The sequence below is a fragment of the Rhinopithecus roxellana genome, chromosome 20, assembly GCF_007565055.1.
Source record: "Rhinopithecus roxellana isolate Shanxi Qingling chromosome 20, ASM756505v1, whole genome shotgun sequence".
In the NCBI taxonomy this organism is placed as follows: Eukaryota; Metazoa; Chordata; class Mammalia; order Primates; family Cercopithecidae; genus Rhinopithecus; species Rhinopithecus roxellana.
In genome coordinates this window covers 53,293,494-53,321,340 of record NC_044568.1, presented here as the reverse complement: position 1 = coordinate 53,321,340, position 27,847 = coordinate 53,293,494, and the positions used below count along the sequence as shown (strand labels likewise).

At 46.0% G+C, this 27,847-nt stretch overlaps 1 protein-coding gene across 1 annotated transcript in view; it reads left to right on the top strand.

Moving 5' to 3' along the window:
• The first annotated feature begins 16,596 nt into the window (after nucleotides 1-16,596).
• USP10 (ubiquitin specific peptidase 10) overlaps nucleotides 16,597-27,847 on the top strand; it is an 83,060-nt gene continuing 71,809 nt past the window's right edge. The window contains exon 1 of the mRNA XM_010355625.2: nucleotides 16,597-16,753. Coding sequence (XP_010353927.1) covers nucleotides 16,733-16,753 — 21 coding nt within the window. The 5' untranslated portion in view covers nucleotides 16,597-16,732. The remainder of the gene's footprint in view (nucleotides 16,754-27,847) is intronic.

Sequence of the window (27,847 nt, the reverse complement as noted above, 5' to 3'; positions counted from 1 at the left end):
CTCAAGCAATTCTCCTACCCCGGCTTCTCAAAATGCTGGGATTACAGGTGTGAGCCACAGTGACCTGGCTACAACCACCATTTATTATCCGTCACAATATTGTGGGGTGGCTAGGTTCAACTGGGCAGTTCTTTTCTCTGGAGACAGCTGGGGTTGCCATCATCTGGGGTCGTGACCAGGCTGAGCACGTTGGTTCTCCTCTACATGGCCTCTCCATGCAGCTGAGGGCTGGGTTCCACGAGGGAACATCCTAAGCATACAAGACAAAGGCAAGCCCTGGAGTTGACACAGCATCACCTCCACCGCATGCTATTGGCCAAAGCAAGTCACAGAACTGGCTCGACTTCCAGGGGACAGGAAATAGACTCCACCTCTCAATGCCAAGAGTGTCAGAGTACAGGCAGCCACTTCTAATCTCTCAGAGACAAATCGGGGCTGTTAAACTCAGGAAGCAATCTCCAAAGTGACCATCAGTGGGTTGGGATCATAATCCCGAAAGACGCAATCCAGAATGCCATAATCCCAAATGTTGAAATCCCGAAAGATCAAATCCCCCAAAACTAAAATCCCTAATGTCTAAACAAATTGCCAAACCATGACAGATTGCAATTAGGTGCAATCGAGGCTTCTAAAAGTGAATTTCAAGGTGTTACCAATAAAATTTATTTTTTTCCATTCAACCCAATGTATTTGGCAGAAAATTCAGATGTATGGATTGGCCACATGGTACGATAACAACAAAAACATTAATTCAAAAAATGTATCATGTGGTGGCGTGTGCCTGTAATCCCAGTGCTTTAGAAGGCTGAGGCAGTGGCGGGGCGCGGTGACTCAAGCCTGTAATCCCAGCACTTTGGGAGGCCGAGACGGGTGGATCACGAGGTCAGGAGATCGAGACCATCCTGGCCTACACGGTGAAACCCCGTCTCTACTAAAAAATACAAAAAACTAGCCGGGCGAGATGGCAGGCGCCTGTAGTCCCAGCTACTCGGGAGGCTGAGGCAGGAGAATGGCCTAAACCCGGGAGGCGGAGCTTGCAGTGAGCCGAGATCGTGCCACTGCACTCCCGCCTGGGCGACAGAGCGAGACTCCGTCTCAAAAAAAAAAAAGAAGGCTGAGGCAGCAGGATCGCTTGAGCCTAGGAAGTCGAGGCTATAGTGAGCCATGATTGTGACATGCACTCCAGCCTGGGTGACAGAGTGAGACCCCAACTCTAATAAAAAAGAAAAAAGAAAAAAAATGCGCCATTTGACTGCATTGGCATTCCTTCCAGCTGATGACACTCTGGAAACTTTTTTTTTTTTTTTTTTTTTTTGAGATGGAGTTTAATTCTTGTTGCCCAAGCTGGAGTGCAATGGTGTGATCACAGCTCATTGCAGCCTCCATCTCCTTGGTTCAAGCGATTCTCCTGCCTCAGCCTCCCAAGTAGCTGGGGTTACATGCCTATGCCACCATGCCCCGCTAATTTTTTTTTTTTTTTTTGAGACAGAGTCTTGTTCTTGTTGTCTCCGGGGTTCAAGCAATTCTCCTGCCTCAGCCTCCCGAGTAGCTGGGATTACAGGCATGAGCCACCATGCCCGGCTAATTTTGTGTTTTTAGTAGAGATGGGGTTTCTCCATGTTGGTCAGGTTGGTCTCGAACTCCCGACGTCAGGTGATCCGGCTCCCTCAGCCTCCTAAAGTGCTGGGATTATAGACATGAGCCACTGCGCCCAGCCTTTAAATTTTGTGTATTTTTATTAGAGACAAGGTTTCACCATGTTGGTCAGGCTGGTCTCGAACTCCTGACCTCAGGGGATCCACCTGCCTCGGCCTCCCAAAATGCTGGGATTACAGGTGTGAGCCACTGCGCCCAGCCCTAGGGATTTTTTAATAAATTAAAGCCACATTTGCCTGAAGAAGCCAACAAAGTTGTTGACTGGTTCAAAAATATAATGTGCATGGTGGGCTAAGACGCTTGCACAACAGTGTTGCTGTTTAAACCTCAGCATGCACCAGATCTGTGGTGTCTGAGTGCATGAGGAATAGCATTTTGCTACCCAAAACAACACAGAAGCATGGTACAGAAGATGGGAAAATTTAATAGGAAATGCTCATGTTGGTGTACATCAAATCATAGAAAAGTTTCAAAAAGAACAACGCCACATGGAAAACGAAAGTGAACATATTCTCCGAAGACAGTCTTGTCCTAAAAGAAGAAAAGCAGCTGTTCATTGTGATGCGAGACTTCAAAATATAGTTCATGATGGTAAAAGTCAGCCAGCTCATATGGACTATGTCCACGTATTTGCCCGTAACTATCTTTTTTTTTTCTTTTTTTTTGAGACGGAGTTTCGCTCTTATTGCCCAGGCTGTAGTGCAATGGCATGATCTTGGCTCACTGCAACCTCCACCTCCCGGGTTCAAGTGATTCTCCCGCCTCAGCCTCCTGAGTAGCTGTGATCACAGGCTCCCGCCACCACACCTGGCTAATTTTTGTATTTTTAGTAGAGACAGAGTTTCACCATGTGGGCCAGGCTGATCTTGAACTCCTGACCTTAGGTGATCCACCCGCCTTGGCCTCCCAAAGTGCTGGGATTACAGGCGTGAGCCACCACGCCCGGTACTTTTTTTTGTTTAGTTTTGAGGTAGGGTCTTACGCTGTCACCCAGGCTGGAGTGCAGTTGTGCCACCATAGCTCACTGCAGACTCAAACGCCTGGGTTCAACCGATCTTCCTACCTCAGCCTCCCGAGTAGCAGGGACTTCAGGTATACACCACCAGGCCCAGCTGATTTTTAAATTTTTTCTAGAAATGGGGTCTCACTGTGTTGCCCAAGCTGGTCTTGAACTCCTGGGCTCAAGCAGTTCTCCCACTTCGGCCTCCCAAAATACTGTAATTACTTGCATGAGCCACTGTGCCTGGCTACAAAAACACATATTTTATAATTGTCTGTTTTATTGTGTAAAGTGACATATGAAGTGATCTGCTGTGTTTTTATATGTTTCTCAAATAAATGTGACTAAAGGCCGGGTGTGGTGGCTCATGCCTGTAATCCCAGCATTTTGGGAGGCTGAGGTGGACAGATCACCTCAGGTCAGAAGTTCAAGACCAGCCTGGCCAACATGGCAAAACCACGTGTCTACTAAGAATACTAAGAATAGGCCAGCGGCAATGGCTCACGCCTGTAATCCTGTAGTCCCAGCTACTCGGGAGGCTGAGGCAGGAGAATTGCTTGAACCCAGGAGGCTGCAGTGAGCTGAGATCATACCACTGCACTCTCCAGCCTGGGTGACAGAGCGAGACTCCCTCTCAAAAAAAAAAAAAAAAAAAAAGAAGAGGCCAGTCACCATGGCTCACGCCTGTAATTCCAGCACTTTGGGAGGCCGAGGTGGGCCGATCACCTGAAGTCAGGAGTTCAAGACCTTCCTGGCCAACATGGTGAATCCCCATCTCTACTAAAAATACAAAAATTAGCCAGGTGTGGTGGTGGGCACCTGTAATCCCAGCTACTGGGGAGGCTGAGTCAGGAGAATTGCTTGAACCTGGGAGGCAGAGGTTGCAGTGAACCGAGATTGCACCATTGCACTCTAGCCTGGGGAACAAGACCGAGACTTCGTCTCAAAACAAAAAACAAAAAACAAAAAGGGCCGGGCGCGGTGGCTCACGCCTGTAATCCCAGCTCTTTGGGAGGCCGAGACGGGCGGATCACGAGGTCAGGCGATCAAGACCATCCTGGCTAACACGGTGAAACCCCGTCTCTACTAAAAATATGAAGAATTAGCTGGACGAGGTGGCAGGCGCCTGTAGTCCCAGCTACTCGGGAGGCTGAGACAGGAGAATGGCGTGAACCCGGGAGGCGGAGCTTGCAGTGAGCTGAGATCGCGCCACCGCATTCCAGCCTGGGCGACAGAGTGAGACTCCGTCTCAAAAAAAAAAAAAAAAGAATAAAAGAATACAAAACTTAGCTGGGCGTGGTGGCACATGCTGTAATCCCAGCTACTTGGAGCCTGAGGCAGGAGAATGTCTTGAACCAGGAAAGTGGAGGTTGCAGTGAGTGGAGATCACGCCATTGCTCTCCAGCCTGGGTGGCGGAGTGAGACCCTGTCTTACAAAAAAAAAAGAAAGAAAGAAAAAGAAAATGGTAACATCTGCCCCGTAACACTGCTTATCCTCACTCTTGGTTTATCTTTTCGCATTAGGATTTCTCACCAACATATCATCCATTTTGCTGATTTCCTTCAGTGCCCGTCTTTCCTGCTGCTGTGGAAGCCCCGCAAAAGCGGAGCTGTTTGTTTTGTTTCCTCTATCGTCCTCCAAGACTCAACAGTGCCTGTCACAGGAGCTCTCAATAAATGTGTGCTGAATTAACTCAGCGGTTAATTAACGAACCAGAGTTGGGGGGCGTCTCCTGAGAGCCAGGACAAGTCACTGCCTTTATCTGGGGTCTCCTCCAGTGATACATGGAGGATGACGCCAAATCTCCAGGATCTCTGCTACCTCTAACAACCAGGACGTTCAAACATCAAGATTTGGACTATTCATCCCTTGGTTCCAAAATGTTATTATTTAACTTGCAATGTGTTCCAAAGCACACTAGCCCATAGCTTCACTATGTTCAAAGGGAAACTGATCATAATCGCAGAAGACACAATTCTGAATGCTATAATCCCAAATGTTGAAATCCCAGAAGATCAAAATCTTGAAAATATAATTCTGAAAAAAATAATAAAACATTAGGCCAGGTGCGGTGGCTCACAACTGTAATCCTAACACTTTGGGAGGCTGAGACAGGCAGATCACCTGGGGTCAGGAGTTCGAGACCAGCCGGACCAATATGATGAAACCCCGTCTCTACTAAAAATACGAAAAATTAGGCCAGGCGTGGTGGCGGGTGCCTGTAATTTCAGCTACTAGGGAGGCTGAGGTGGGAGAATCACTTGAACCCGGGAAGTGGAGGCTGCAGTGTGGTGAGATTGCACCATTGCACTTCAGTCTGGGTGACAGAGACTCTGTCTAAAAAAAAAAAAAAAAAGTAGGGTATCATAATTAGTAGGATGTTTCTAGAATCCACGAAAGATTCAAGGTGTCTCTCACTAGCTGGGTAATCTCTTCAATATGGAAAACCTACTTTGTCACGGGGTGGGAAAAGGGAATCTTTGCTCAGGAGAAAACATAAAGATGGTTTTTGAGGGCATGAAGCCCTTTCACCTCCTTGTCCAGAGACTTTAGCTACCATTCACATGTTCTTTGAGGCCTCAGCTCATGATTAATTAATCAAGTATTAGTTGAGCTTTCATCACATGTCAAGGATCATGCCTTGTGTTGAGGCTTCAATGGAAAGCAAGAACTACAAGAGCAAGATCATGACCATTAGGGCAGATCCAGGAAACCTTGTGGCTTTGACTCACCAGCATGCAATGGGACAAAAAAAAAAAAAAAAAAAAAAAAATCATCTCCTGCCCAATTTCATTAGCATTAAGTGGCCTCCTTTCTGAAGAGTGACAGCTGTTGGGAAACCCTTGTGGGGTAAGATATAAAATGCTCACCATCCACCAAGTCATTGCTTATTTACTTACTTAATATAATAAAATCAGGGAAAGATCCGTTAAGAAATAAACACTTCACGGCAGTGCTGTCAATGATGGTGAGATGCTGGAAACAAGTTACCTGTCTAACAGTATGTGCTGAGAGCAAGCACGTATATATGTGCATTGATATGTTTTAGCTGTGTCCCCACCCAAATCCCATCTTGAATTGTACCTCCTATAATTCGCATGTGTCGTGGGAGGGATGGAGTGGGAGGTAATTGAATCATGGGGGTGGGTTTTTCCTGTGCTGTTCTCATCATAGTGAATAAGTTTCCTGAGATCTGATGGTTTTATAAAGTGCAGTTCCCCTGCACATGCTCTCTTGCCTGTCACCATGTAAGACATGCCTTTGCTCCGTAATTCAGGGCTCAGATGGACCACCTGAAATCTGATTCAGCTCTGGAGGAAAAATTGTCTGTGCTGGTTTTATGACATGATGTAGAGACAGAACCAAACAGGAAAGAAGGCACATGACAATGTAGATTGAAGCAGTGATGTGACAACACAGGCATTTTGTTCAACTTACCCTCATATCTTTGGCATCTAATATTTCCATACAGTAGGAACTCACCATGCTTTTTAATTTTTATTTATTATTTTTTTTTGAGACGGCGTCTCACTCTGTCTCCCAGGCTGGAGTGCAGTGGCATGATCTCAGCTCACTGCAACCTCTGCCTCCCGGGTTCAAGTGATTCTCATGCCTCAGCCTCCTGAGTAGCTGGGATTACAGGCATGCACCACCAGGCCCGGCTATTGTTTTGTGTTTTTAGTAGAGACGGAGTTTCACCATGCTGATCAGGCTGGTCTTGAACTGCTGACATCAAGCGATCCTCCCACTTCAGCCTCCCAAAGTGCTGGGATTACGGGCATGAGTCCCCACTCCCGGCCTGTTCACCACGCTTTTGTCAAATGAATAAATACATGAGAAAATGAATTAGTGATGCATAGAAAGGGTTCAATCTGAGTGCTTGACACACGGTGCTCAGTAAATGGTTCACATTATCATACGACCGGACCCTTGCCCAATTCTCCAGCGCCATCTCTGCCAAGACTCCCTCGCTCTCCCAGGAAACTCAGCTGCAAATCCACCCTGGCACCTTGGAGGTGCTGGGTGAACTACCCTGGTTTTTCCTGGATCACTGTTCTCTCCATTCCTCTATGCCACACCCTTTGGAGGGTCCCTCGGTATCGGCTTCTTGGGTTAGCTTTGCTGATGCTTCTCCACGTACCTCAGTTTACCCTATCATAGCTGATGTACACCGTCTCACTTAGTCCTGGCAACGACCTGTGTGAAAGGCATCGTTATCCCCATGTTACAAATGAAGAAAAAGGCTTCCAGGAGCAGCCTTGCCCACAGCTTCCTGCCGCTAAGTGGGAGAGCTGGGACCTGAGCTTGGACCCTGGGACTCCAGAGTCTACTTTGCAGATTCCCATCACATCCATGTTAACAACAAGCTTTAAAAAATCAAACAATCAGTGTTTGTGCTAGAATGCTGGGGTCACGGATTATTTTTTCTTCAAAATTGTAGAATTCTGTTAAAATAATCAATCTTGCCTTTAGAGTAGAAAAATATACATTTTTTGTAGGCTAAAGGAGATTGAAAGAATGCTTTTGTTCTCTGGGTGGTCTGGCAAAGAAGCAAAAACCTACATCACATGAAAATTGGCGAAAAATAAGAAATTCTTGGATGAGTGGGAAAAGGAAGGGTTTGTAAGGGTGACTGGATCAAGAAAAATGAAGGAGCATTAAATAATAATGTCACCAGGCCGGGCGCGGTGGCTCAAGCCTGTAATCCCAGCACTTTGGGAGGCCGAGACAGGCGGATCACGAGGTCAGGAGATCGAGACCATCCTGGCTAACACGGTGAAACCCCGTCTCTACTAAAAAAAATACAAAAAACTAGCCGGGCGAGGTGGCGGGCGCCTGTAGTCCCAGCTACTCGGGAGGCTGAGGCAGGAGAATGGCGTAAACCCGGGAGGCGGAGCTTGCAGTGAGCTGAGAACCGGCCACTGCACTCCAGCCCGGGTGACAGAGCGAGACTCCGTCTCAAAAAATAAAAAAATAAAAAAAATAATGTCACCACTTCAACTCATTGATACTATGAACACATTGCAGCTAATGTATCATTTCACATGACTGAAGTCGCCACTACCTTCATCATCTCCATTGATCTCAGGGTCTACTCAACGAAGCATGCAGGACAAACAGCGCTTTCTTCCTTGTGTAGGAAACAAGTTACAGAAAATTAGTGATTTCTCCAAGGTTTTAGAGTGACTTGGGGGGGCTGAATTAAGAATGAACCCAGGCCAGGCATAGTGACTCATGCCTGTAATCCCAGCACTTTGGGAGGCCTAGGTACGTGGATCACTTGAGCCCAGGAGTTCAAGACCAGCCTGGGCAACATAGGGAGACCCTGTCTCTACAAAAAGTAAACAAAATTAACTGGGTGTGGTTCTATGTGCCTGTAGTCCCAGCTACTCTGGAGGTTGAGGCACGAGAATTGCTTGAGCCTAGGAGGCAGAGATTGCAGTGAGCAGCTGAGATGGCCCCATTTCACTCCAGCCTGGGTGACAGAGTGAGAACCTGTCCAAAAAAAAGGAAGAATGGAATCTAGATCAATAATGTGTGTTTTATTTTTTTCTTACTCCCTTTCTTTAGCAGTTTTTTCTGCTGGCCAAAGTCTTTGAAGATGGTGGCGCCTAAATTTGGCAACTGTCTGGGGAGGGGCAGAGACAAGGGAAATGAGTATAATGTTTAAGTGAGGAACTGCATTATATACATCCTCACTTAAGAAGACACGTCAGCTATGTAAATTCTGCCACCAAAAATGAAAGAGTAAAAGAATTAGAAAAAAAAAAAAAAAAGGATGTTCTAGTCCATTCAACATGCCATCAACAAGCAAAGAGATCTGAGTGAGGTTCAGATGAAAGGCAGGGCTCCGTGCTCCCTCCACAGGTCCTCCCTCCCTCCTAGGGCAGATTGCTGAGCTGACTTCGATGCTGATGTTTAACAATAAACAGATTTCAGATAACATGGCCCGCAGAGCAAGCTGTAATTCAGGGCTCCAAAGGACCACCTGAAATTTGATCCAGCTTTGGAGGAAAAATTGTCTGTGTTGGTTTTATTACATGATAGAGACAGGGCCAAACAGAAAAGAAGGCAGGTGATGGCGGAGACAGAGACTGGAGCCATGGTGCTACCAGCTGAGGATCGTCAAGGGTGAGCGACTGCCCCAGAAGCTGGGACACAGGCCTGCAGCAGCGTCCTCCTTGGAGCCTCCAGAGGGAGCATGGCCCTGCCAACACCTGGGTTTTGGACTCTGACTTCCAGAGCTGTGAGAATACACTTGTGTTGCTGTAAGCCTTCCAGTTTGTGGTTGTTACAGCAGCCACAGGAAACAGCGACTAGGCTGGTTCTTTTCTGGGACATGTGGGACTTCTCTTACCTGCAGTTGTGTCCCAAGGACTCCTGATGGCCTTGCTGAAACTTTTAGAAAACTGCCCTACAGTGAAAGCCTCTTCCTCCCAGCCGTCTGCCTTCCCGCTCTCCTCTGCAGGGGCCAGCCCCACAGCCTGCTAGATGATCTCCCATCTCTGCCCACCCCTCCTCTTTTCCTCCTGGGCCTTTTCCTTCTTCCACCTCTTGGTCCCTGTTTCTCAAAGGACCGGGACTAACAAAGACATCCATATATCAGGTTTAACAGCTACCAAGATTTTGCAACGTTTCCTTCGTTGCTTCCTTTTTCCTTTCTGTTTTGTCCTCAGATATTTTAAAGCAAATCCCATACCTCATGCCATTTCATTCTCTACATATTTCAGTGCACGTCTCTTAAAACCAGGAGTATTTTCTTACATAAATCACAATATCATGACCATACCTAACACATGTATTAGTAGATAGTTTCTTGGTATTTTCCAGGCATCTACGTACTCTAAATTGTCTCAAAAATGTCTTTTCATAGTACTTGATTTGACTCAGTTTTGAACTCTGCATTTGGCAAATCCTTTTGATCCCAATCTTCCCCACTTACAAGTGACATGACATTAGGCAAGTCACTTGACTGTTTTCCATTTTCCCCACCCTAAAACGGGGAAACCAATAGTATCTGTCTCACTGGGTTTTCCGAGAATTAAATGAGGTCATTCCCTCATTCATTCATTCAACAAATGTTTTGTGAGCAGCTGCCTAAAATGCCTGGAACTGTTCTAGGTCCTGCGAAAATTTCAGAAAACAAGACCAAGTACCTGGCTTCATGGAGCTTATATTTTTTATTTTATTTTATTATTATCATTGTTTTTTGAGACAGTTGCTCTGTTGCCCATATTGGAGTGGAGTCGTATGACCTTGGCTCATTGCAACCTCCACCCGCCAGGTTCAAGCAATCCTCCTGCCTCAGCCTCCTGACCAGCTGGGATTACAGGTACCTGCCACCACGTCCAGTGGATTTTTGTATTTTTTACAAAATCCAAAAGATGAGATGGATGGTGTTTTGCCATGTTAATCAGGCTGGTCTCGAACTTCTGGGCTTAAGTGATCCACCTGCCTTAGCCTCCCCAAGCACTGGGATTACAGGCATGAGCTGCCGCGCCTGGCCTGATGCTAGCGGAGGAGAAAGACAATACACTCAAAAATAAATATACCATAGAACGCCAGCTAGTTTCCCCAAATGTCAGCTACAAGCTTCCCCAAATTCTGATTTTCCTTTCAAAGAAAGTTTGTGAATGCTGTGGGAAAATAACCTGGATAGCAGGAGGGCACGGGGTGGGGCTCCTGTTATGGGCAAAGGAGTGAGGAGGGTCCTTTGGGAAGAGATGACCATGAACAGAAACCTGAGGGAGTGAAGGATTGAGCCTCCCTGGGGAAAAAATGTTCCAGGCAGACAGAGGGCACATTTAAAGTGGGTGCTTGCTGGCACAAGAGAGCTGCAGTTCTCAAATATCTTGGTCGCTGATCTCTTTATATTCTTAAAAATTATTGACCGGGCGCGGTGGCTCAAGCCTGTAATCCCAGCACTTTGGGAGGCCGAGACGGGCGGATCACGAGGTCAGGAGATCGAGACCATCCTGGCTAACATGGTGAAACCCCGTCTCTACTAAAAACTACAAAAAACTAGCCGGGCGAGGTGGCAGGCGCCTGTAGTCCCAGCTACCCGGGAGGCTGAGACAGGAGAATGGCGTGAACCCGGGAGGCGGAGCTTGCAGTGAGCTGAGATCCGGCCACTGCACTCCAGCCTGGGTGACAGAGCGAGACTCCGTCTCAAAAAAAAAAAAAAAAAAAATTATTGTTGGCTGACCTCCTGTTGGCAAGGATAAAGAATTAAATGAGCCGGGCGCGGTGGCTCAAGCCTGTAATCCCAGCACTTTGGGAGGCCGAGACGGGCGGATCACGAGGTCAGGAGATCGAGACCATCCTGGCTAACACGGTGAAACCCCGTCTCTACTAAAAAAATACAAAAAACTAGCCGGGCGAGGTGGCGGGCGCCTGTAGTCCCAGCTACTCGGGAGGCTGAGGCAGGAGAATGGCGTGAACCCGGGAGGCGGAGCTTGCAGTGAGCTGAGATCCGGCCACTGCACTCCAGCCTGGGCGACAGAGCGAGACTCCGCCTCAAAAAAAAAAAAAAAAAAAAAAAAAAAAAAAAAAAGAGCCAGAGCAGTGATTCACGCCTGTCATTCCATCACTTTGAGAGGCTGAGGTGGGAGGATCACGAGGTCAGGAGTTCAAGACCAGCCTGACCAACATGGTGAAATCTCGTCTCTACTAAAAATACAAAATTAGCTGGGCATGGTGGCACACACCTGCAATCCCAGCTACTCAGGAGGCCGAGGCAGGAAAATAGCTTGAACCTAGGAGGCGGAGGTTGCAGTGAGTCGAGATTGAGCCACTGCACTCCAGCCTGGGTGATAGAGTGAGACTCTGTCTCAAAAAAAAAAAAAAAGAAAAAATTATAGCTGTTTTTGTGACTGAGTTGTATCTGTTGTGGTTGACCATATTAGAAGTAAAACTAAAACATTACAAAATAATAACAATTTATGTAAAATATAATACATTCATTAAATGTTAGCATAAATAACATCATTTTAATTAAAAACAATTATACTCCAAAAAAAAAAAAAAAAACATTTTGGTGAGAGAAGCGGCATTATTTTGTATTTTTACAAATTTTTTAAAAGTCTGGGCCAGGAGCAGTGGCTCACACCTGTAATCCCAGCACTGTGGGAGACTGAGGGAAAAGGATTGCTTGAGCTCAGGAGTTTGACACCAGCCTGGGATTACAAGCCTTAGCCACTGTGCCTGGCCCCACTGTACTTGTACTTTGAATGGATCTTTTACTCATGTGCAATTTTACAACATCAGTCATTTGGAAAACATTGATTCACTGAGTTATGCAGATCTTCCAAATGTTGAAGCATTCTATTCTATTTTTTTTTTTAATTACAGACATAAAGATGGCAACAATAGACACAAGGGATTACTAGAGGGGGAAGGGAGGGAGAGGGGCAAGGGTTGAACAACTAACAGTTGGGTACTATGCTCAGTACCTGGGTGGCGAGATCACTCCTACCCCAAACCTCAGCATCATGCAACATACCCAGGTAACAAACCTGCACATGTACCTCCTGAATCTAAAAGTTGAAAAAAAGTTACATTTGTTACTATCACCACCAATCTGATCAGAAAAGTCTTTAAGAATTGGGTAGTGCCGGGTGCGATGGCTCATGCCTGTAATCCCAGCACTTTGGGAGGCCGAGGCGGGTGGATCACCTGAGGTCTGGAGTTTGAGACCAGCCTGGCCAACAGAGTAAAACGCTGTCTCTACTAAAAATACAAAAATTAGCTGCGCATGGCGGAGCATGCCTGTAATCCCAGCTACTTGGGAGGCTGAGGCAGGAGAATTGTTTGAACCCTGGAGGCGGAGGTTGCAGTGAGCTGATACCTTGCCACTGTACTCCAGCCTGGGCAACAGAGTGAAACTCCGTCTCAAAAGAATAAGTAAATAAAAATAAAAAAATAAAAGCATCAGGCAGCACACTCCATGTGCTAGCTCCATTACTTCATCTCCTCCCAGCAACAGGCTTATAGAACAGGTGGTGTTGCTTCTCCTGTCATAGTTTCCTCTTGTTGCTGGAACAAATCACAAAATTTACTGGCTTAAATCAACACAAGCTTTTTGTTTTCAAGCTCTGTAGCTCAGAAGACTCACGGGGCTAAATCAAGGGGTAAGCAAGGCTATGTTCCTTCTGGAAGCACTAGGAGAAAATGTTTGCCCTTTTCCAGCTCCTAGAGGCCACTCACATTCCTTGGCTCGTGGCACCTCCCTCCATTTTCAAAGTCAGCAGCGTGGTATCTTCAAATCTCTCCCTCTCTCTTTCTGCTTCTGTTTTCACATGTCCTTGTGACCTGACTCTCTTGCCCCTCCTTCTTTCCCTCATAAGGACCCTGTGATTACATGGGACCCACCAGTCATGTCATAATTAGATTATTTCCCAGCATAATCCATCTCAAAGCCCGTAACATTATCACATCTGCAATGTTCCTTTTGCCATGTAAAGTAATATATTCACAGGTTCTGAGGTTGGGGCATGAACATCTTTGAGGGGAGGGGCATTATTCTGCCCATGACACCACCTCCTACAAGAGATTCACAGAAAATGTAGGTAACTTGCCCAGGTTCACACAGCCAGTGAGTGGGGGATTCCAGATTTGAACTTGGGCCTGTCTTGACTCCAGGTTTAGACCATTGTCCCTAGACTCATGGGAGATACCAGGTATATTAGTCTGTTGTCACACTGCTAACAAGGACATACCCAAACTGAGTAATTTATAATACAAAGAGGTTTAATTGACTCACAGTTCCACATGGCAGGGGAGGCCTCACAATCATGGCAGAAGGTGAATGAGGAGCAAAGTCACATCTAATATGGCAGCAAGCAAGAGAGCTTGTGCAGGGGAACTCTCATTTGTAAAACCATTAGAGTCTGGGTGCGGTGGCTCATGCCTGTAATCCCAGCACTTTGGGAGGTTGACGTGGGCAGATCACTTGAGGTCAGGAGTTCAAGACCAGCCTGGCCATCATGGTGAAACCCCCATCTCTACTAAACCTACAAAAATTAGCTGGACGTGGTGTCACATGCCTGTAGTCCCAGCTACTCCAGAGGCTGAGGCAGGAGAATCACTTGAACCCAGGAGGCGGAGGTTGTGGTGAGCTGAGATCCCACCAGTGCACTCCAGCCTGGGTGACAGAGCAAGACTGTCTCAAAAAAACAAAAAAACAACCAAACAAAAAAACCAACCAAACAAAAAAACCACATACACACACACAAACATTAGATCTAGTGAGACGTACTCACTACCAAGAGAATAGTATGGGGAAAACCACACCAATGATTCGGTTATCTCCACCTGGCCCCACTCTTGACATGTGGGGAATACGACAATTCAAGGTGAGATTTGGGTGGGGACACAGCCAAAGTATATCACCAGGGTCTGCTAAGCACTGTAGGCTATAGTGCTTGTTCACATCTTCCTTTTAACATCTATTTCCTTGTACTGAAGATATGTGTTAATAACTATGTGAATTATTTGAAAATGAAGACTGTGATCTTTTTTATTTTATTTTTATTTACTTATTTATTTATTTTTTTGAGAAGAAGTCTCGCTTTTGTCTCCCAGGCTGGAGTGCAATGGCATGATCTTGGCTCACTGCAACCTTCGCCTCCCAGGCTCAAGCAATTCTCCTGCCTCGGTCCCCCAAGTAGCTGGGATTACAGGCGCCTGCCACCATACCCGGCTAATTTTTGTATTTTTAGCAGAGACGGGGTTTCACCACGTTGGCCAGGCTGGTCTCAAACTCTTGAGCTCAGGTGATCCACCCGCCTCAGCCTCCCAAAGTGCTGGGACTACAGGCATGAGCCACCGCGCCCGGCCTGGGATCTTTTGTTTATTATCACTTTTATTTGTTGTTCAAGCAACTGTACGATAAAAATCAGACAAACAACTATCTATCTATATATATATATACTTTTTTTTTTTTTTGAGACAGAATTTCACTCTTGTTGTCCAGGCTGGAGTGCAATGGTGCCATCTCGGCTCCCTGCAACCTCTGCCTCCCGGGTTCAAGTGATTCTTCTGCCTCAGCCTCCTGAGTAGCTGGGATTACAGGCACCTGCCACAACGCCTGACTAATTTTTGCAATTTTAGTAGAGACGGGGGTTTCACCATGTTGATGAGGCTGGTCTTGAACTCCCGACCTCAGGCAATCCACTCGTCTCAGCCTCCCAAAGTGCTGAGATTACAGGTGTGAGCCACCACACCCAGCCAGAGAGACAACCATAAATCACCCGTGAGTTTTCACGTCCCCCAGTTTCTATCCATGTGCAGATATCGCTTTTCCATGGTTAAAATCATAGCATAGACACTATATTGTATTGTTTTCCTCAACTTTTTGTTATAAAAATTTTCAAACATAGAGAAAAGCTGAACTATATAGCACTACTTAGAGCCTACAATTGTAAACATTTTGCCATATTTGCTGTCTCTCCCTGAATGTTTATGTGTGTATATGATTTCATCTTTTGTTGAACCATTAAACAATAGTTTACAGGCATTATGGCCTTCACTCCTAAATTATTCAGAATGCATTACCTCACAATAAGGACATTCTCTCAAGGAGTGCAGTATCATTATTACACTATAAAATTACCTATAATTCACAAAGATCACCTATGTCCAATCCATATTAAAATGTCTTCAATTGTCAACAAATGAACAGTAAAATCAGCTTAAAAGACCTATCAGGATCCAAGCAAGATTGATTGGATCAATCACTACATTGGATCACTACAACCCGCCAATTTTTGTATTTTTAGTTTAGACGGGGTTTCATCATACTGGCCAGACGGGTCTCCAACTCTTCACTGTGATCCGCCCGCCTCGGCCTCCCAATGTGTGGGATTCCAGGCGTGAGCCACCGCGCCTGGCCCACTTATATGTTTCATGGCATCCTTTATGAAGAGATCAGGCTTCCTATTTTATGTAACGTGGGAATGGATCTTCCTGTTAATCTCCTCTGCTTAGCGTAGGGTCTAGTAGGAATAGACTCTCTGTAGGTGTTTGTTGAACAAATGAAAGCAATGATAATGGTTATTAATAACAATCCCAGTAGCCAATTTTTATTGACTGTTCTCTTGGCCAGTGTGCTCACATTAATCTAATTTGAAACTCACAGAAATCTTACGCGTTACGACATATTTGTCTTATTCACAGGTGAGGAGACCAACGCTTAGTGAAGTCGCTTGTATGAAATCACAGCTAGAAAAGGGGCCAAAACCCGAGGGTGGGCCCACTGGCTGGAAAACGGTGCAGTCAGGCAGGGGTGCCTGCTTCTCAATAATGAATGGACCAACGACCCCCCCAAGGCTGGTTTGCCGTGCACACGCACGCACGTGTGCAACACGTAGCACTTGCTGAGTGCTTGCTACTTGCCAGGCCTCATGTCAAGCACTTTGCGCGTGCTTTTATGCCCTACGTTTTGTTTCTGTTTTCCTTTTTTCCTCTAATGCCTAGCAAAAGGCGTGGCCCAGGCGCCCAGGCAGGACTTGGGGAGTGAATGAAGAGTGAACGAATGAATGAATGGGCGGCAATGGGATCTTCATAAACCTGACCCTCCTCGGAGATCTAATGCGAACACTCCCGAGGCCCGGGCCCAGGGACGCCGAGGGCGGCTCGTGGGCCCCAGGCCGACCAAAGGCCGCGGCTCCCGTGCTCCGGGGGCCCAGGTGCCAGTAGGTGAGGAGCCGGGGCCCGCCGGCGCCTCGGCGTTGCCACCTCCACCTGCCTGCTGCCTCCCCTTCCGGCTTCGCAGGCAGGACCCGGCGGGCTCTTAGAATGCAGCCGCCCGGCAGCTTCCGCCCGAGGGTCGCGGGGCTCAGAGTCCGGCCGGTTCCAGGCGGGGCAGGGAAGGTCCGCGGCCCGGCAGACGCACGCCCACCTGTCGGCCGCGCAGGCGCAGCAGCACGCCGGCCTCCCCGCGCCCCGCGGCGCGCGGCCAGTGCGCAGGCGCGGCGGCCGATGCGAGTGTGTATGTGCGGGTGAGAAGATGGCGGCGGCGGGGGAAGCAGCGTGAGCAGCCGGAGGAACGCCGAGTCCCATTGAAACGGGCAGCCATGGCCCTCCACAGCCCGCAGGTAGCCGCCGGTCCGCGCCTTCGGCCGGAAGGGGCCCAAGCCCGGGGCGGGCGGACGCCGCGGCGGGCGGGCGCCCGCGCCCTGCCCGGAGCGAGCGTGTGGGAGTGGGGGAGGGCGCCGGGACACGCTGCCCGGGCCTAGGCCGGAGCCACCCGCCGCCTCCGCGCCCGTCGCGCCTTCGTCCCCCTGAGCCACCCAGGACCCCTAGTCCCGGAGAGGCCGAGGGACGGGGGCTCCGGGCCCCGCCTGGGGAGGGCGTGGGGGGCGCCGAAGGGGTTAACCTCCCCGGGGCTGGACCGCGGGGCGAGCCTGGGGTGTGGAGTGGGGCCCTCCCCGCCGCGCCGGCCCGGGGAGGCGGCCCGGGGGCTCCGGGAGTCCCCTGCAGCGGCAGGAGCTCCAGAGCAGCTCAGGTTACTGCCTCTACCCAGAGCGAGTCTCAAAGATTTGGGGGTGCCCTGTTGCCCCTTTGCCCCCAAAGCTTCCTTTTTCAGCTTGATTGATGACGCGGGGGCTGCTGATTTTCTGGTTTTTAGATAGAATTCGCTGAGTAGCGGCGTTAGGCTACTGTTGCAAAGAAAACTCGAAATAAGTCGCAAGGACCGTACTTTCACTTGCATTTGAGTGACATCCCTTGCACGAATCCATCCCAGCCAGGCTGACACTAACGCACCCTGCCTGAACAGTATCTAAAGCTTAGGGGCCCTTTACAATAATCCCGTAGTGGAAAGAAAGAGATCTTTTTGGGAGATGTGCGTGTAGAGTTAAGCTCTTATTCACCTCTCCCACCCCTTCTCCCACCCCGTGTTCCCCCTCCGCCATTATAATTATTCTGGACAAAAATCGGCGTGATGTTATTATTTGTCAGTCTTGCTTTAGACTGCTAATTTGTTGACATCTGGTCCCTATAAATTGTTGCACACTTTTAAACCATCTCATTGTGTATTTGTATTGAATATGGGGAAATGAAACAAAGTAGCCATTCGGAAAACTGGTGGCGGGTAAAATCATAACCCTTCATAAGCAGTTGGGTTTTGTTGCCGTTCTGCAGATGAAGTCAATCTGACTAGACCTCTTTTGAAACATGATTTTCGTAACTGTTGTAATGAATGCGTGTTGTGGAATCTAAAATGCGAAAACTTTTTAAAAAATTAGATCTTACGACAAGCTTCAATTGTGTTAAATTAGCTGTAGTTTAGTTTGCATCAGAACTTCCTCCCCCTTTAACGTTTTGTTCCTTTGTGCATTTACTTTTGTAAGTAGTGTAGGTCTTTGCACCAAAGAAGGCATCAGCAGTTGAATAATTTTTACAAATGTATAACAAAGATTTTAAGAGATTTTGTGTATTTAGCTTTGTTTAGACCTTTCTATTTTAAACAAAAAAAGATTTGATATTTGCTTTTTCTCAACTTAAATACTAATTAGCCTATTGAAATTGGTATGAACAAGTATGTCTCATGATGAATTAATGTGTAATATTCCTTGTGATTTTGACATGAAGAAAGCATCTTTAGGCGTAACTCACTTCCTTTATTTAATAAGCATCAATCACAATGCAAGGTTGATTGAAATGTTAATTAATGGGGATGGATAATATGTAAACTTAATTGTAATTTCCTGTGCATTCGTTGTCCCAGTATTTACGTTTTATAGAACAGTCTAAAGCGTCGTTATATATACATCTTTAGAAAATTGGAGTAGCGAAAGTTGGCGGAACAGAAATGTTAGCAACACTTTGGGTTTATTCTTTTAAAGTATGATTTAAATGCTTTTAAGTTCTAGCATGGAGAAAGTAGCAAAGGAAATAATTTGATTTCTCATGATTTTCTTTTTTTTTTGAGATGGAATTTTGCTCTTGTTGCCTAGGCTGGAGTGCAATGGCGCCATCTTGGCCCACTGCAACCTCTGCCTCCCAGGTTCAAGCGATTCTTCTGCCTCAGCCTACCAAGTAGCTGGGATTACAGGTGCTCGCCACCACGCCCTGCTAATTTTTTGTATTTTTATTAAAGACGCGTTTCACCATGTTGATCAGGCTGGTCTCAAACTCCTGACCTCAGGTGATCCACCCACCTCGGCCTCCCGAAGTGCTGGGATTATAGGTGTGAGCCACTGCCCCTGGCCGATTTCTAATAATTTTCATTAAAAAAAAATAGTAATGGAAACAAGTAATGGAATCATGTGTGACAGGATTTAGTTACTGGTTCCTGCTTGAGTCATTCTGAGTGTTTTAATAAATTTGTTTGATTTGTTTGCCTGCTGTTCTGAGTCTTGCAGCCTTAATGGCCGTTCACTCATTCAGCAAATACTGATTGTTTATCAGGTGTTACACGCCATGATATGCATATTACTTGTTTCTGTTGGGAATAACAACTGCAAATTAAAGGTCTTATTTTAAATTTGACTTGTTGTCCGGGCGCGGTGGCTCACACCTGTAATTCCAGCACTTTGGGAGGCTGAGGCGGGTGGATCACCTGAGTCTGAGCTGGAGACCAGCCTGATCAACATGGAGAAACCTCGTCTCTACTAAAAATACAAAATTAATGGGGTGTGGTGGCATGTGTCTGTAGTAATCCCAGCTACTTGGAAGGCTGAGGCAGGAGAATCACTTGAACCCGGTAGGCAGAGGTTGCAATGAGCTGAGATGGCACCATTGCACTGCAGCCTGGGCAGCAAGAGCAAAACTCCGTCTCCAAAAAAAAAAAAAAAAATTGACTTGTTAAAGTTAAATTTATCACTGAGAATAATGGTACGTGGAAAAAGTTACAATTTAAAAATGTTTACGGATCAGCGCCGTGGCTGGTGCCTGTAATCCCAGCACTTTGGGAGGCCCACGCGGGTGGATCACTTGAGGTCGAGAGTTTGAGACCAGTCTGACCAATATGGTGAAACCCCATCTCTATGAAAAATACAAAAATTAGCCGAGTGTGGTGAAGCTTGCCTGTAGTCCCAGCTACTTGGGAGGCTGAGGCAGGAGAATCACTTGAACCTGGGAGGCGGAGGTTGCAGTGAACCGAGATCGCGCCACTGCACTCCAACCTGGGTGACAGAGCAAGACTCCGTCTCAAAAAAAAAAAAAAAGCACGAAACTCCATCTCAAAATAAATAATAAATTAAAAAGTTTTTAGGTTCATAACCCTATTTCCAGTTATTAGAAAGTGTTGGTTGATCCCTGTTACCTGTATTGAAGTGTAATAGTGAAGAATTTGAAAACATTTTGAGACCAGTGACTGTCAACATTTTAGCAAAGACAAATGAACTTCAGCAGTTGAAGTGTAAGTCCAAGTGAACTCTGTGTCACCAAGGGCACCAATTAAATGATTTGGGGTAATTAATTTGAAGCTGTTAGTTTTGCCTTACACCTGAAAAAATGTTTGTGATTATTGATGTCATTTATAGTGACATCTCCACAATAATGCTTCCTACACCCAATTCGAATATCATGCAGTTGGCTTCTGTTCTTGTCTGCATAGACTCACCCCAGTCTCTTTTTTTTTTTTTTTACCTTGTGATAGCAGGGCCCCCAAATTTTACATGATGGAAAGTCTTGGCTTCCACCTCTAGCTTGTGACTGAATGTTACTGTATTGCTGAATATCTGTTTCTAGCTGACAGCTGGATTAGTGTTAATTCTTGAAAGAGATAGATTTTTATTAGAGTCTCATGTAATAAGCAGCTGAAGTAAATACAATTATTTGAAATGTTGACAGGGCATTTGGAGATAACAGTTTTCCTTTTCTTAGTGACAGCAAGCTATTTAAACATGTCCTAAGAGTAGGTGTTTTAAGTTTGTGAGCCAGTGGTCGCCTGAATGGTTTGTACAGATGATCTGAGCAGCCGCCCTGTACCGGGACCTCACCTTCATGCTCTTGAGCCCATCTCGTTGAGACGGCAGTGCACTGAAATTCCGGTGAATACTAAGCGGGCCTACCACATTCTAAATTCCTCACTAAAGCAAAAGTTAGGACATGTATTCCAGTGTTCTGTTATGTGGAACTGATAGGATTTAAGCAGTGATTCACATAGGAAAACTTAAAGGAGAAAAGGATTACCAAGCTTAATGATTGCTGTTTAATGCCAAGCCTAAGCGGCACATTTCATTGTGCTGTGCTCAGAATATAACATTCAAGTAATTGAGAAAAGTGGTATCATCTCTAGTTGAATTAGTTACATCAGGGTTTTTGTTTCTGTTTTTTTGTTTGTTTGTTTGTTTTTAAAGATATAATTTCAGACATGTCGGTACTTCCTGTTAATGGTTGCCGGTATTCAAGTGACACATTAAACGTGGTTGCTGAGGGCACTTCTTAACGGGTAATATACCAAAACATGAAACATAGTGGGAAGAGCTTGCTTTTGAATTTGTAATTAGGCTGTTACTTATCTATTTACTGCCACACATGCAAGAATCACCATCGCACAAAACAGATAAATCTGTTTGCAATGGAATTTGCTGGCCTTGGGCCATTGGATTACTGTCATTTGTCACTTTAGTGCCACTTCAGCAGTGTAGATGTTCATTTCCAAAGACTTACATGTGCTTGGACTGCAGTTTTCCTGTTTATTGAAGTGTTCTCCCAAAAGGTCTGTGACCATTTCTGTCAATACGGGCTGGATGAAGAGTTAGTGTAGGAAAATAAAGGTAGCTCATGGGGTATGTGTATAGTATTTGTTTCAAGGACTAGAAAATGTAGAATGTATCGTAAACCTTGATGTAGAATCTTCAGATCATAGACTTTTTCTGAACTGGCTATTTTCTGGCTATTTGAAAGCTCCTGGGCCGTGATCCCATTTTCATCAGATGACTTGAGAACCCAGAAGCTCTACCAGCACTGCCATTCTGCCCTGTCTTGAAACGTCATGCCCTGGTTGCCCTCTCCTGGAATAGGGCGGGTAAGATGTTGAGACAGAACTGTGGTTTGGGGCTGTTAAAGCCTGAATTCCTCGACTTTCCCTTTTGGGCTCACATGAAAATTGTTAGGAGAGTGTACACGTGGAGTACGGACCCAGCACCTGCCGCCGTCTGCACTGTAGTGATGGCTACTCCTAAGAGTCCTCAGTCTCCTCCAGGTTGGGCTTGTGTCTACAGCCTTATCGGTTGTCATTCTTCAGATCCATTCTCAGTTTATTTTTCTGGCATCAACTGGAGGGACATCTCCTTAAGCCTGTACTGTATGGCTCGAGAGTCTCAAAACCAGTCCATTTTGAAGTGAGAGTATCCGTGGTAACAAGATGAGTGTCCCCACTCCTGTGCCTTTTTTTTTCTTTTTTCTTTTTTTTTTGAGATGGACTCTCACTCTGTCGCCCAGGCTGGAGTGCACTGGCGTGATCTCATCTCACTGCAACCTCTGCCTCCCGGGTTCAAGCGATTCTCCTGCCTCAGCCTCCCGAGTAGCTGGGACTACAGGGGCCCGCCACCACGCCCAGCTAATTTTTTGTATTTTTAGTAGAGATGGGGTTTCACTGTGTTAGCCAGGATGGTCTCGATCTCCTGACCTCATGATCCTCCTGCCTCCCAAAGTGCTGGGATTAAAGGTGTGAGCCACCACACCCAGCCACTCCTGTGCCTTTTGTATCTGATTTTTACTTCTAGCTGACTTCTCCCTCCTTCCTTCCCTTTCTCTCTCTTCCTGATCTGATGGTGCTAGATTTTTGTTTTCCATTTGTCTTTGTTTTATGAAGATGTGCTCCTTTTCGTTTGTGTATATTGAGTACAGACATATCATGCCCTTGGGTTTTTTTATTTTTGAGACAGTCTCACTCTCTTGCCCAGTCTGGAATACAATGGTGCAATCTCGGTTCACTACAACCTCTGCCTCCCAGATTCAAGCGATTCTCCTGCCTCAGCCTCTTGAGTAGCTGGGATTACAGGCGCCTGCCACCATGCCCAGCTAATTTTTTTGTATTTTTAGTAGAGATGGGGTTTCACCATGTTAGGCTGATCTCGAACTCCTGACCTCAGGTGATCCAGCTGCCTCAGCCTCCCAAAGTGCTGGGATTACAGGCGTGAGCTACCGCACCTGGCCCAGTTTTTGTATTTTTAGTAGACACAGGTTTCACCGTGTTGGTCAGGTGGTCTTGATCTCCTAACCTCAGGTGATCTGCCCCTCCTTGGCCTCTCAAAGTGCTGGGATTACAGGTGTGACCCACCACGCCCAGCTAATTTTTTTTTGTATTTTTAGTAGAGACGGGGTTTCACCATGGTGGTCAGGCTGGTGTCGAACTCCTGACCTCAGGTGATCCACCTACCTTGGCCTCCCAAGGTGCTGGGATTACAGGCATGAGCCACTGCACTCAGCCTCCCTACTCATTCTTTGAAAAAAACAATTTGTTGTTGTTTTGTAGAGACAGGGATTCACTGTGTTTCCCAGACTGGTCTCGAACTTCTGGCCTCAAGGGATCCTCCTGCCTCAACTTACTAAAGTACTGGGATTATAGGTGTGAGCCACCACACCCAGCCTCCCTGTTCATTCTGAAAGTATCAGTCTTTTTACTTTTGATAGGACATGTTGAAGTTTTGGTTAAAAATAGAAGAGAATTTCAAAATGAAGTTCAATTCTAGACGTTTTCGAGATTCCTGCCCAATATAAAAAACTTCTGGTACATTGAAACAATTTTTTTATATTTAATTTTTTTAGAGCAGTTTTAGGTTCACAGCAAAATTGAGAGGAAAGTACGGAGAGTTCCTATATACCCCTTCTCTTGATATCTTAAGTAATAATTTCCCTTAGATAGCTGCAAAGACTATATATTTATTTAAGACCTCACGTAGGCCTTCTGGGTAGATCTGATCATTGGACAAGGAGGAACATATTTATTACAAAATACTAAGCATTGCAGTAGTCATCACTTGAAGCCTATAAACTCTATGAACTGCATAGTTTAGAAAGTGCCTTAGCTTGTTTGAGCCTTTACAGCAACTCTGTCCTGTATTATTATAACCATTTTACAGATGAGTAAGATAAGACCCAGAGAGATTGTGACTTGAGGTCACATGGCTGCTGGTCCTCAGGACCTTTTGAAAGCAGGTGTTTTGACTCCTGAATCCTTTGCTTTTTCTACTTTGCCAAACTGGTTTTTTGGAAGAGACTGATGAAGGCATAATCTTTCACATTGTGGCTTCCCCTTAGTAGTTGCTCCATAAGCATTTACAGAATGAATGAATGAAATGCGTGTTTAAAAACTTTAATGTCACTAATTACAAAATCTGTTACTATAATGTGTTACTATCCACTAAATATTGTGTGTGGTACAATGAAGTTCTTTATTTTGTTTTCTATTATAATGACATGCTATTTTTAAGGCATGAAAACAGCACAGAAGTATTTAAAGTGAGAAGTAGAAGTCATTCCCTTCCTCTCTGATTCTTCGTCGTCTGTTTGGTGTGTGTCTTCTATGCTTTTTTCCATTGGAGTATTTCTGTTCTATCTAGTCACTGAACTGAGCCTTATTAAGCAAACCTTGTTTTCAAAATTATTGAAAACATCTACTGAAGTCAGTTTTCTTATTTTTACCTAATTTTGCCAGGGAATGAAGCAGATATTCAGGAGATTAAAGTGGCTTATCAGGGTCCAGTATGCGGGGGATTGTGGAAGTGCTGTCAAAACTTATAACATGTTGTCCAAACAATTTTTTTTCTTTAAGAAATATTTTGGGCCAGGTGCAGTGACTCACGCCTGTAATTCCAGCACTTTGGTAGGCTGAGGCAGGTGAATCACTCAAGCTCAGGAGTTTGGGACCAGCCTGGGCAACATAGCAAAACTCTTTCTCTACAAAAAATACAAAAATTAGCTGGGCATGGTGGTGCTCTTCTGTAGTCCCAGCTACTTGGGAGGTTGAGGTGGGAGGATCGCTTGAACCTGGGAGGTGCAGATTGTAGTGAGTTGAGATTGTGCCACTGCACTTCAGCTTGGGTGACAGAGCGAGACTCATGTCAAGAAAGAAAATAAATATTTTGAAGACTTCCACCCCCTTAATAGCAGTCATGCTGTCCGGTGTTCATATTGTAAAAAGAAGTCTGGGCTGGGCATGGTGGCTCACGCCTATAATCCCAGCACTTTGGGAGGCCGAGGTGGGTGGATCACCTGAGGTCAGGAGTTTGAGACCATCCTGGCCTACTTGGTGAAACCCCATCTCTGCTAAAAATAAAAAAATTTAGTCGGGCATGGTGGCGGGCACCTATATTCCCAGCTGCTTGGGAGGCTGAAGCAGGAGAATAGCTTGAACGCGTGGGGGCAGAGGTTGCTGTGAGCCAAAATCACGCCACTTCACTCCAGCCTGGGTGAAAGAGTGAAACTCCGTCTCAAAAAACAAAAAAGGAGGTCTGATTCACATTCAAATTCTTGTCCATCCATTGCCTTTGCACTAGATTTATGAGGACAAACTTTTTATTAGTTGGAGATTGGTAAGTCACCTGCCCTAGGGAATAATGAGAAACCGGGTAATTAACCTGAATTTTTCTCCATCTTCTTCAAAATCATATTTTTGTCTTCTGTCACTTTGTTTCATCAGAGCACTGCAATGGCAAAAAACAAAACACTCCCCAGCTCAGGTCCCACTCCTGAGAGATAACCGCATTTAACTACTTCTAACTTGTAATAAAATGCAAAATCAGGGCTTCCAAGTGTGGTTTACGATTTTGTTTAGAATTAATTTGCAGATATTAGACACTGTTTTCAGAACCACACATGAAAGACTTTATATCTTTTGTGATCGTTCAGAGATTTTGGTGGCCAGATGCTAGGAGTATAGAGCTGAAGAGAGAATTCCTGTGCTTTACAGGTTTGCCGGGTAGCAAGGGAGAGAAGCAGGCTAATGACTGGGTGCATCCAGTTTTAGGGTGGTAATTCTTGTAGCACAAGTGTGAACAACATAGTCAAGAACATTCATTCATTCATTTCTTCATTCATTCAGCAGATAGTTGCTGAGTGGCCGCTGTGTACCAGGCACTGAGGAGGGAGTAATGAGCAAAAACAGGCATTGTTTCTCCCACCGAGGAGTTTATGGGTCCAGTGAGGAAAACAGTTTGTTCATCCGATAATCACAGTTAAATACATGTCACTCCAAACAGAGATGTTTCCCAAAGGAAGGGAACACAATCTGAAGTCAGAGAATGGTTCCCGTGGAAGTGATGCGTTTACAGCATGAGACAGTGGGGACAGCGTGTGCGGTGGACCTTCAGCTGGAGGGAATTTGGAGCACTGCAGAGAACTCAGCAAGGACCTATGTGTCTTGGGCACAGAGCTGGAGGGGAAGGACAGACGCACCATCCAATCTTGCAGTCTTTGTTAGATGTTACTGTCTTTATCCTGAGAAAAGTGTGGAAGAGGGGATGGTACAACATTTCTTTTTTTTTTTTTTTTTTTTTTGAGATAGAGTCTCGCTCTGTCGCTCGGGCTGAAGTGCAGTGGCTGGATCTCAGCTCACTGCAAGCTCCACTTCCCGGGTTCACGCCATTCTCCTGCCTCAGCCTCCTGAGCAGCTGGGACTACAGGCGCCTGCCAGCGTGCCTGGATAATTTTTTGTATTTTTAGTAGAGACGGGGTTTCACCGTGTTAGCCAGGATGGTCTCGATCTCCTGACCTCGTGATCCACCCGCCTCGACCTCCCAAAGTGCTGGGATTACAGGTGTGAGCCACCGCGCCCGGCCAGGATGGTACAACATTTGACCATGGAACCTCATAATCAGATTGCTGTTTGGGATCATACTCTGCCCAGTGAAGAATGGACTCACGGGGTTGCAGTGGCAGTAAGGAGATCATTTAGTGCAGGGTCCTTGGACTTTTGACTCAGAACGTGCAATGGAGGTGGAGAGAAGTTGCATGACTCAGGAGTTAGGTATAAGGTGTTTCGAAAAAGGAGGAGAGTGGGACTGAATGTCAGGCAAAGCTGGGAAGACGTCTCTTCTCGAACCGTGACATTTGAGCTGGAGTTTTCCAGGCAGAGAAGCACACGGACAAGGGCATGTGGAGGAGAATGTGCAGACGAACAGTCTCAAAGCCTGCAGCCTGTTTGGGAAACAGATAAATTTGTGGCTGAAGTGGTGTGTAGGGTGAAGTGGTTAGCCAGGAGTCTGGAGAGGAGAAGTAAAGAATTTGATAATCCAAGCTCTTAACTCAGGACTGAGTTAAGTTGGTAGCAACGCTCTGTGTTAAGATTGCTGGTTGAGGCCGGGTGCAAGGCTTACTCTTGTAATCCCAGCACTTTGGGAGACTGAAGTAGGTGGATCACTTGAGGTAAGGAGTTTGAGACCAGTCTGGCCAACATGGTGAAACCCCATCTCTACTAAAAATACAAAAACTAGCTGGGCGTGGTGGCGCATGTCTGTAATCCCAGCTACTTGAGAGGCTGAGGCAGGAGAATCACTTGAAGCCGGGAGGCAGAGGTTTCAGTGTGCCAGATTGTGCCACAGCATTATATCCTGGGCAACAGAGCAAGACTCCATCTCAAAAAAAAAAAAAAAAAAAAAAAAAACAGTTTGCTGGGTTGAGATGATTGTGCAGGGGTCTTTGAGATGCTTTGAGAATTGCCAGGGATTTGATTCTTCGGGCTGTCCTCCATAACTGGGACTCGACTCCCTGCTCACCTTGGCATCGGAAGCCTCATAACTTGGGGGGGAAAGAAGTAGGGCATTTCTTTTGGGGACTTCTGAGACAGATTAATGTAAGGCAAGTAGCCCTTCGGTGTCGTCAGTGATAATTGGATAGAGTAGATAGGGAAGGTCGTTTAGGGGCGTATTCCGTTTATTTTGAGAGGGAGGCACCTTTAAACGCAAACATCTGTCCGGATGATGTTTGTAGAAATTAAAGAAGATACTAAGAAAAACTTAGCTGACATCTGTTACCTTATTTTAAATGTTTCCTTTAGTACTTTTGGTAGTAAACTTGAGAAATTTGGAATCGTTGGATTTAACAGCGTTTTTAGGTTTGTGATCCTTGAATGCCCTCTTCTAACACCAGAATCACCTGGCACCCTGGGTGCCACTCAAAGACACTGAGTAAGGATCCCTGTGAGCAGGTCCCCAGGCTGTCTCAGCCAGGCTCAGGTTGCAGATCCTCTGCATGGGTTTGTGTACAGCTGTTTTCCTTTTAACTTGTTGAGCACT